The sequence below is a fragment of the Salmo trutta genome, chromosome 24 (genome assembly GCF_901001165.1).
Source record: "Salmo trutta chromosome 24, fSalTru1.1, whole genome shotgun sequence".
In the NCBI taxonomy this organism is placed as follows: Eukaryota; Metazoa; Chordata; class Actinopteri; order Salmoniformes; family Salmonidae; genus Salmo; species Salmo trutta.
The window spans coordinates 36,715,597-36,725,938 of record NC_042980.1 but is presented as its reverse complement, the minus strand read 5'-3'; the positions used below and the strand labels follow the sequence as shown (position 1 = coordinate 36,725,938).

The window sequence follows — 10,342 nt, the reverse complement described above, 5'->3', positions numbered from 1 at the left end:
TTCCGAGAGCCTTTCGTATCCCAACAGAGTGGATTTGGAAAAGTGTGGTAATGCTGCTGTTGCTGTTTGTTTTCCTAATCGGGTGTTGTGGTTGGCTGGGACGTGTGGTTAGGGAGTGTGTGGTAGGTCCCTCAGCTCTGCCTGTCTGCAGTCAGAACTAATGGCCAAACGAGTGAAACGGGGTGTGTGTGTGACATATGAACACACACTTTGATGTGCACAATGCATTTACAACCAATTTGAGTCATAGAAGTAGTAAAAAAAGAACCATACTAAAGGATTTATTGTTGAAAATGAATACAAATGGTTGTACATATCTGAAACAATCTATAAACACTTTTCTCCAAAAATGTGGGTTGAAAATACAACTGCAGCTATTTGTGAGCAACTGTACAAAATGTTAAATGTAATCTTTCTTTTGTGGTTTCCACACTAAAAGAAGCCTTTATGTACATATAATATTTAAACTCAGACGAACAGGTTGTGCTAACAAAACTGGCGAAACATTCCAAGGCTAAAAACAAAGGGTTTCGTCAGTGAGGGGAAATGTTCTGAATTTTATAGGTAGAAATGTAACATATAGAACTGACACAATTCCTCATCCTACAAACCCAATAGATTACATCTGAACATTCTGCATTGTTGCACCCCACTGAACACGCCCCGGAGGTGGACAATTGCGGTCACTTGCAATGAGCTTAGGACCACATCCACATAACGGATTCCTGACAATCATTCTCTAAATTGAGATGAGTTGAAGTTAAGTTGTTGAAGATGAAAGCACAACAAAGCATATCCTTATGCTGTTCATTCCAACTGAGTGAATCTCAGTACCTGATGATTTTCTCTCTACTTAATATTTGGACATTCATTGGCTGAAGAACCCATTCAGGTGTTTTTCCAAGTGATGAACACACACTTGTAGTCTGTGGAACTGCCTTGCTTTGTAAACTTAATGTTGAGACTTGCTAGTAGTTCAGAAATATTGTTCTTTCACATATACACATTTAATACTTTCATATTGTGCAAACCGCAACTGTTAATCCCACAGGACCAATCAAGAAAGGGTATTGAGTATAGACAGTATCTGTATGAGTGAAAACTAATGCTTTTGTTGCAACCCTTTTAACAGACTGGCCAATAGAAACCACAAGGTACATGAATAACAACTGCTTGATAAATAAAACCGTACACATTATTACATTTTTAGGGAGCCCGCTTCCCAACAGTTTTCCGGTGTTCATATTTAATGAAGCACTCTGAAAAACCTTTACCAACTTCTCTTCCATGTTTCCAGTATTTTCTCATGTTGTCGTGTTTGATAAATAGTGAGATATGACAAATGTGCCTAACAGAGTTGGTGACAAAGTATGGTCCTGTACACTTTTATACAATGGAATGTGGGCTGTTGCCATCTGACAAATAGACAGTCAGAAAGGCGCGTCTCCATGGTAACAGAGAAGCCCACCTCCCCTCAGGCCTCCTCAGTCCTCCTTTCATCCTGGTAAAATAATCCCTCTTTCAGTCAGGCATCTTCCTGGCCACCTCCTTGGTGGAGGGGTCTTACCATTTCCCAGGTATGGGTGTTCCGCACTCGTACCAGCCAACATAGGTGGCATGCGAGTTCCTTCCGATCTGGCCGAAGTTGACCGGTTCCTGACGCATAGCCCGGTAGAAACCTGAGACATGAGAGCAAAGGGATAATGAGAACCTTTGGTTTGGAATGTGAGTGGTCTTTTTAACATAGTCTAGAGATCAGTGTTTCCCATAGTGAACCCTGAAACAGAAATCTTTAGTAGTCATTGAAAAGTGAACAAGAAACTGTGGTCATGGACACCTGTACAAGTGGTTCTCTCCCACTGATCTTTCTAATGGGTCCCAGTTGATGGTACTCTACCTGATCGGCTGGGTAGCTGGTCGGCCAGTAGCTGGCTGCCTGTTCGTCCGTCCAGGAAAGAATCTACAAACTGGCAATGGTCCTCCCCATGACCAGTCTGGTCCCCGATGTTGTAGAAATTGCCTGCACAGGGTCAAAGGTTATGGCTCTGTATGTATATACTGTACTCCATACCATCTATTACGTCTTGCCTACGCCGTTCGGCCATCACTCATTTTATATATTTTTATGAACATATTCATATTCATTCCTTTACACTTGTGTGTACAAGGTAGTTGTGGAATTGGTAGATTACTTGTTAGATATTACTGCATGGTCGGAACTAGAAGCACGAGCATTACGCTACACTTGCATTAACACCTGCAAACCATGTGTTTGTGACAAATTTGATTTTATTTTATTATAGGTTAAATCATGTTTGAGATTATATCATTTTTGTTAGTTACACCTCATTCAAAATTCCATTGTAACTTCATACGTACTTTATACGTGTACGTACACAGAGACAAGGCAATATAAACAGTAAAACAGACATACACTGAGTGTACAAAACATTAGGAACACCTTCCAAATATTAAGTTGCCCCCCTTTTTGCACTCAGAACAGTCTCAATTCATCGGGGCATGGACTCTACAAGGTGTCGAAAGTGTTCTTCAGGGATGCTGGCCCATGTTGACTCCAATGCTTCCCACAGTTGTGTCAAGTTAGTTGGATGTCCTTTAGGTGGTGGACCATTTTTAATATACTCACAGGAAACTGTTGAGCATGAAAAACCCAGCACCTACTACCATACCCCGTTCAAAGGCACTTAAATCTTTTGTCTTCTCCATTCACCATCTGACTGGCACACATACACAATCCACGTCTCAATTGTCTCAAGGCTTAAAAATCTTTATTTAACCTGTCTCCTCCCCTTCATCTACACTGGTTGAAGAGGGGTTAACAAGAAACCTCAATAAGAGATCATTCACTCTTTGAAAAAGGGTTTCAAAAGGGTTATGCGGCTGTCGCCATAGGAGAACCCTTTTTGGTTCCAGGTAGAACTCTTTTGGTTTCCATGTAGAACCCTTTGTGGAAAGGGTTTTACATGGAAACCAAAAGGGGTTCTTCAAAGGGTTGTCTTATGGGGACAGCCAAAGAACCCTTTTTAGTTCTAGATACCACCTTTTTTTCTAAGAGTGGAGCATTCACCTGGATTCACCTGGTCAGTCTGTCATGGAAAGAGCAGGTGTTCTTAATGTTTTGTACACACAGTGTATACAGTGACTTATTATTCAAACCCCTTGACTTTTTCCACATTTTGTTCGTTACAGCCTTATTCTAAAATTGATTAAATAAAACAGTTTCCTCAGCTATCTACAAACAATACCCCAAAATGACTAAGTAAAAACAGGTTTTTAAACATTGTTGCAAATGTATTTAAAAATAACAGAATTACATAAGTATTCAGACCCTTTGCTATGCGACTCGAAATTGAGCTCAGGTGCATCCTGTTTCCATTGATCATCCTTGAGATATTTCTACAACCTGATTGGAGTCCACATGTTGCAAATTCATTTGATTGGACATGATTTGGAAACACACATACACCTGTCTATATAAGGTCCTACAGTTGACAGCGCATGTCAGAGAAAAAAACAAGCCATGAGGTTGAAGAAATTGTCTGTAGAGCTCTGAGACAGGATTGTGTCGAGGGATAAACCTGGGGAAGGGTACCAAAACATTTCTGCAGCATTGAATGTCTCCAAGAACACAGTGGCCTCCATAATTATTAAATGGAAGAAGTTTGGAACCACCAAGACTCTTCCTAGAGCTGGCCGCCAGGCCAAACTGAGCAATCGGGGGAGAAGGGCCTTGGTCAGGGAGGTGACCAAGAACCTGTTGGTCACTCTGACAGAGCTCTAGAGTTGCTCTGTGGAGAAGGGAGGACAACCATCTCTGCAGCACTCCACCAATTAGGCCTTTATGGTAGAGTGCCAGAATGCTAAGTGTCACGTCTGGAGGAAACCTGGCGCCATCCCTACAATGAAGCATGGTGGTGGCAGCATCATACTCTGGGGATGTTTATCAGCAGCAGGAACTGGGAGACTAGACTGGATCGAGGGAAAGATGAGCAGAGCAAAGTACAGAGAGGTCCTTGATGAAAACCTGGTCCTGGACTTCAGACTGGGGTGAAGGTTTACCTTCCAACAGGACAATGACTCTAAGCACACAGCCAAAACAACGCAGGAGTGGCTTCGGGACAAGTCTCTGAATGTCCTTGAGTGGTCCAGCCAGAGCCCAGACTTGAACCCGATCGAACATCTCTGGAGAGACCTGAAAATAGCCGTGCAGCAACGCTCCCTATCCAACCTGACAGAGATTAAGAGGATCTGCAAAGAAGAATGGGAGAAACTCCCCAAATACTGGTGTGCCAAGCTTGTAGCGTCATACCCAAGAAGACTCAAGGCTGTAATCGCTGCCAAAGGTGCTTCAACAAAGTACTGAGTAAACAGTCTGAATACTTTTATATTTTTAATAAATGTGGAAACATTTCTACAAACCAGTTTTTGCTTTGTCATTATGGGCCATTGTGTGTAGATTGATATGAGAAAAGAAACAGTTTAATCAATTTTAGAATAAGGCTGTCTCACCAGGGTTGGGTAGCTTACTTTCTAAATGTAATCCGTTACAGTTACTAGTTACCTGTCCAAAATTGTAATCAATAACGTTACTTTTGGATTACCCAAACTCAGTAACGTAATCTGATTACATTCAGTTACGTTTAGATTACTTTCCCCTTAAGAGGCATTAGAAGAAGACAAAAATGTATGTTACCAATTGAACGACATCTATTGATTTATGCTGCATTGTTAAAGTTTACATAGCTGGCCACATATGGATGTCACATTTGACTTTATGGGTTGGTTATGTAGGCTTCTTCTAACCCATCGCTTTCTACTACATATAATAATACGTTTCAATTAGATTTTTACATTAAAACCAAAGTTTATCAGAATTCCAGTCATTCCAATAAATGTTATACCTCTTGATCTTCAAGAATAGGACTGGGAAATATGGAAGTATAGATTAGCCTGAGCATAACCCCAAAACTGAGGACTTATTAGCCAGCCCTGCTCTGTTATTTATGATTTTGTTGTCATGGAGGACTGATTGATTCAAGTTGAAAATAAATGCTGCGCTCATGGAATGGCATGCTTTGAGCACTACTGAAAAGTGCTATTTACATGTGAAAAATGAATGCCATATGCTGCATTTACTATAGGCCTATTTAACATTTTGTTGGTGACACTTTGATATCTTGATAATATGCAGCTGTTTAAAGGGCAAATCCACAGATGAAACAATAACAAAACGGTTACCTGCCTCTGTTTTGGTAAAAAGCTGAGGGATGGGCCTGGAGAAATGTAACCACTCTCAGATTAATAGACAGAGCTGCAGATGCAAGAACTGACCATCCATGATATGAAAATGATTGTTTTAGTCATGTTATGAGGCTATTTATGCTTGTTTACATTTACAATGTTTACAAACATTGGGGGAAAACAAGCTTATATTTTGGGTTCTCATGGAGTGTGACAGTTGAACTAAGCTCATGAGGCATTTATAAGTTATATTCTTCAAGAATCAATTGATATATAATTTATAAGTCCAAAAATGGATGTAGCGACTACAGATTGCCCCTTTAAGTCTATCAAAAGTGTGTGAGTTTGAACACGTGTCCATTAGGCCTATGGATAACAACAACAAAAAAGTATCAGCATGAATTAGATTGAGCAATAAAAACCCTACTTTTATTCCATAGGTTGGGATCTGCACTATGCAGCTGTTGCAATAGCATCTTTTTATACTGGCTGTCCACCGTTTTCAAAAACAATGATTGAGAGGCAGCTTAAACTTCTTGAATTAAACCATTATTGGGTTCAAATACACATTTAGATTTGTGAACAGCCATCCACCACAACCACCGTAAGGTGCAAATAGCTAAATGAGAGAGCAGCAGTGGGATTCACGTCAATGCGCTATGTAGATGACAATAATAAGTGATATCCATATTGCCATAGACGACACTGCTGTCATCCTTACCTACAAGAGTTTATTCAAGTTGGATCATTACAAAAGCCCTTTCCTGCTCTTTTCCCGCAATCCATCAAACCCATGTGGTGTGGCATCATAGTGGTCTCTGAATTCCGGTCAGACTCACTCAGGTGGAACAAATTTAAACTTGCGCCTTTTTTCAATCCTGATTTGAATGTCATTGAGAACAGAAGTGTCAAATACATTTTTTTACGCAAACCTCCTTTCTGAACTTAAAAGCTATCCTCGATGTAGTCATCTAGTTTTTCAAAAGTATCTGTAATCTGATTACAATATTTTTGCTGGTAACGTAACGGTTTACAATTATCGTTTTTTTTTACTCCCCAACCCTGGCTGTAACCTACTGTAACATAACAAAATTTGGAAAAAGTCAAGGGGTCTGAATACTTTCCGAAGGCACTGTACAAACCCTCTTACTATACTATACTGACCGTTGAGCGAGTCGCTCATGTAGATTTTATATCTAAGGGAGTTGCATAGCTGGATGCCCACAAACTTGCGGTACCAGGTCCTCTTCACGTACTGCTTCCCGTTACACTCCGAGTAGGAATCTGCCTTGAAGGGGAACTGTGTCCAGATAGCAGCTTTTCCTGGAGGCAGGAGAGAGAATATATTTAAGGATTCATATGACACTATGGCACAGAGAATGGGGAAACAAACTATGGAGGAAAAATGATTGTGAACATGACATACTGAGAGTCCTCTCACCTGAGACATTCTCACTCACCCGAGGGTCCGCTATGGAGGAGAGAGTGAAAGAGAGAAAACATCATTAGTCACTTAACAGTCCATTATTACCGCATTAATACAGTAATAAACAATAGGTGCACATGGACAGCTACATAGTCGTGTCCCTCCCAGTCTGATTTCACTACAGGGCAAAGAGCCTTTGGTCCAATCACTCCTTTTTATCAGTGTTAGAGATCAATCCAGCCGGGTCACATCAGTCGACTGTTATTTCTGTTTGGACACAATATTGCGTTGAATGAAGTTAGTTCATTGATTTCATTAGTGTGCATAACGGATATGATATGAATCCCAAAATCCAGTCCATCTGTAGCTATTATGTGACTATGACTGATGTTGAAGCTGTCAAATCATTGAGCAGCTGCTCTTGATCATTGTCACGAAGCCACACCTTCCCTCTCAGGTTAGAAGTTCAGAACGAGAAAGTGTAGGCTATATAGAAAAAATGACGCTCAAATTGAAAATCATTAAACAAAATACTGAAGATTTTGATCAGCCTAATCGAGGTGTAGATTACATCTCACATTCCAGTGTTCCAACTTGTTAACAAGGCTGCATGGGATGTATCTTAGTGTGACTCTGTGCAATGTCCCCTTTAGGTACACTGAACAAAAATATAAATGCCACATGCAACAATTTCAAAGATTTTACTGAGTTACAGTTCATATAACGAAATCAGTCAATTGTAATGAATTCATTAGGCCCTGATCTATGGATTTCACGACTGGGATACAGATATGCATCTTTTGGTCACATATATCTTAATATCAGAAAGCCAGTCAGTATCTGATGTGACCACCATTTGCCTCATGCAGTGTGAAATCTCCTTCGCAGGCCTGTGGAATGTTTTCCCACTTGGAGGGAACTAGAACACGCTGTCGAACACATCGATCCAGAGCACCCCAAACATGCTCAATGGGTGACATGTCTGGTGAGTATGAAGGCCATGGAAGTACTGGGACATTTTCAGCTTCCAGGAATTGTGTACAGATCCTTGCGACATGAGGCCGTGCATTATGATGCTGTAACATGAGGTGATGGCAGCGGATGAATGTCACGACAATGGGCCTTTTGGATCTCGTCACGGTATCTCTGTGCATTCAAATTGTCATCGATAAAATGCAATTGTGTTCGTTGTCCTTAGCTTATGCCTGCCCATACCATAACCCCACTGCCACCATGGGGCACTCGGTTCACAATGTTGACATCAGCAAACCGCTCGCCTACACGACGCTGTCTGCCGTCACACCAGTACAGTTGAAACGCTGATTCATCCATGAAGAGCACACTTCTCCAGTATGCCAATGGCCTTCAAAGGTGAGTATTTGCCCACTAAAGTCAGTTACAATGCCGAAATGCAGTCATGTTAAGACCCTGGTGGGGACGATGAGCACACATATGAGCTTCCCTGAAACGGTTTCTGCAGTTTGTGCCGAAATTCTTTGGTTGTGCAAACCCACAGTTTCATCAGCTGTCTGGGTGGTTGGTCTGAGACGATCCCGCAGATGAAGAAGCCGCATGTGGAGGTCCTGGGCTGGCGTGGTTACACATGGTCTGCGGTTGTGAGGCCGGTTGGACATACCCAAAATCTCTAAAACGGCATTGGAGGCTTATGGTAGAGAAATTAACATTCAATTCTCTGGCAACAGCTCTGGGAGATATTCCTGCAGTCAGCATGCCAATTGCTAACTCCCTCAAAATTTGAGACACGTGGCATTGTGTTGTGTGACAAAACTGCACATTTTAGTGGCCTTTTATTGTCCCCAGCACAAAGTGTACCTGTATATTGATCACGCTGTTTAATCTGCTTCTTGTATAATGCCAGGAGCCACTTGTGGATTTGACAGCTCTAACGTAGTTCCACCTCCGACACCATCAAAACAACCTCTATGCGGATGTCGGCTAAAGTGGATCTGATTGAATAGAGCACTAACCTAACTATGACCAATATGATCAAGTCCCCAAACACCCCCCTCGCAAAGTTGCACCCTGGTAATAGTTGTCCATCTCTTCCTGGAGACTAGTGTGTGTTGTATATGGGAGTAGAGGAGTGATAAAAAGCCTGACAGACAGGACCTATAGGTCTCGACCAGACATGCCCCAGTGGTCGCCAAGGTTACCAAAACGGAAAAGGCATGTTGGAGTCATTAACAACAGTCTCATTGCACACCTCTGACATGCTAATAGTGAGCAGCTAATTACTTACACACATCTATTAGCCAAAGGTTAATACCATGAACAAGTAACTAATTAGCGACACATGTCTGAAAAGCATGTGATATCAGTGTTTGATACACCACTTAGAGGCGGAGCCAAGCTAAAGCAAAGATTTCAAGTTGAAACAGTGAGATTGTTGTCAGATTTTTTTTTTTACTAATTCACTGGCGCATCTGATGGGGCTCTATAATGCCAACAGTGAGAATTGTGGTCCTAGCTCAAGGTTCTGATCTATGGTCCCTTTTGCATGATTTCCATCAACTGTTAACATTTGGATATGGGAATGGTAAGCTGATCATAGCTCTATCCATGCCCAATGGGAACTTCTATCTGGAGCTGGCCTCCATTCCGGCTCCATTATGTAAATGTAATCAGACGTATTGGCCGCTCTGACATTGCTCATCCATATAGTTATATATTCTTAATACATAGTCTTAATTCATCATCCCTTTACTTAGATTTGTGAGCATTGGGTATATGTTGTGGACTTGTTAGATATTACTTGTTAGATATTACTGCACTGTCGGAGCAAGAAACACAAGCATTTTGCTACACCCACAATAACTGCTAAACAAGTGTCTGTGACCAATAACATTTGATTTGATAGAGTGGAGTCCATTTTGGATCTACACCTACCTGACTCTGTGTTGAACGACACCGCCTCACTGGCAGGCCCTTCCCCAAGCTCATTCTTGGGTTTCACTTTGAACTCGTAACTGAAAAAGGAAAGAGAAAAAGTCAGCATGGTGTTAATCCAGCTCAGTCATTCCAAAATCTCCTTTTTATATACAGAACTTTCTATTCCGATCGCCATGGTGAGATTCCACATCACAGGAGGCTGCTGATGGGAGGACTGCTCATAATAATGGCTGGAATGGAGTGAATGGAATGGTATCAAACACATGGACACCATGCGTTTGACGTATTTGATACCATTCCATTAATTCCAGTCCAGCCATTACTATGAGCCCGTCCTCCCCAATTATGGTGCCACGAGCCACCTGTGTTTCACGTACACAAAAAGAGTGCAGGATGGAAACCTTAGTTGCACTTGTTCGCTATAATCGTAACCTTTGTGGAGCATAAGTTTATATTCCACCCGTCTCCAACACTATGACACTTGATATTTGTATTCTCTACAGCCTTGAGCAGAGGCCAGTGCTTGCTCATGGCTCTCCTCTCCCTTTCTCTATCTCCCTCTCTCTCTTGCTCTTTCTCTCTGCCTCTGTCTCCTATTCTCTCTCTCACACAGACACACACAGACTCTCTTGCTTAAACACACACACACACATATTCACATATATTCACACTCTTTCACTTGAACAAACACACACACACACACACACACACACACACACACACACACACATACACATACACTTT

The 10,342-nt window shown here is 41.6% G+C and overlaps 1 protein-coding gene across 2 annotated transcripts in view; it reads right to left on the bottom strand.

Annotated features, from left to right (window-relative positions):
* Positions 1 to 256: 256 nt before the first annotated feature.
* Positions 257 to 10,342, bottom strand: part of LOC115161225 (target of Nesh-SH3) — a 44,387-nt gene continuing 34,301 nt past the window's right edge. For both annotated transcript variants that reach the window (XM_029712029.1, XM_029712030.1), the window contains 5 exons: positions 9,596 to 9,675; positions 6,704 to 6,733; positions 6,427 to 6,585; positions 1,898 to 2,020; positions 257 to 1,679 (listed from right to left, as the gene is read on the bottom strand). In XM_029712029.1, coding sequence (XP_029567889.1) covers positions 1,564 to 1,679; positions 1,898 to 2,020; positions 6,427 to 6,585; positions 6,704 to 6,733; positions 9,596 to 9,675 — 508 coding nt within the window. In that variant the 3' untranslated portion in view covers positions 257 to 1,563. The remainder of the gene's footprint in view (positions 1,680 to 1,897; positions 2,021 to 6,426; positions 6,586 to 6,703; positions 6,734 to 9,595; positions 9,676 to 10,342) is intronic.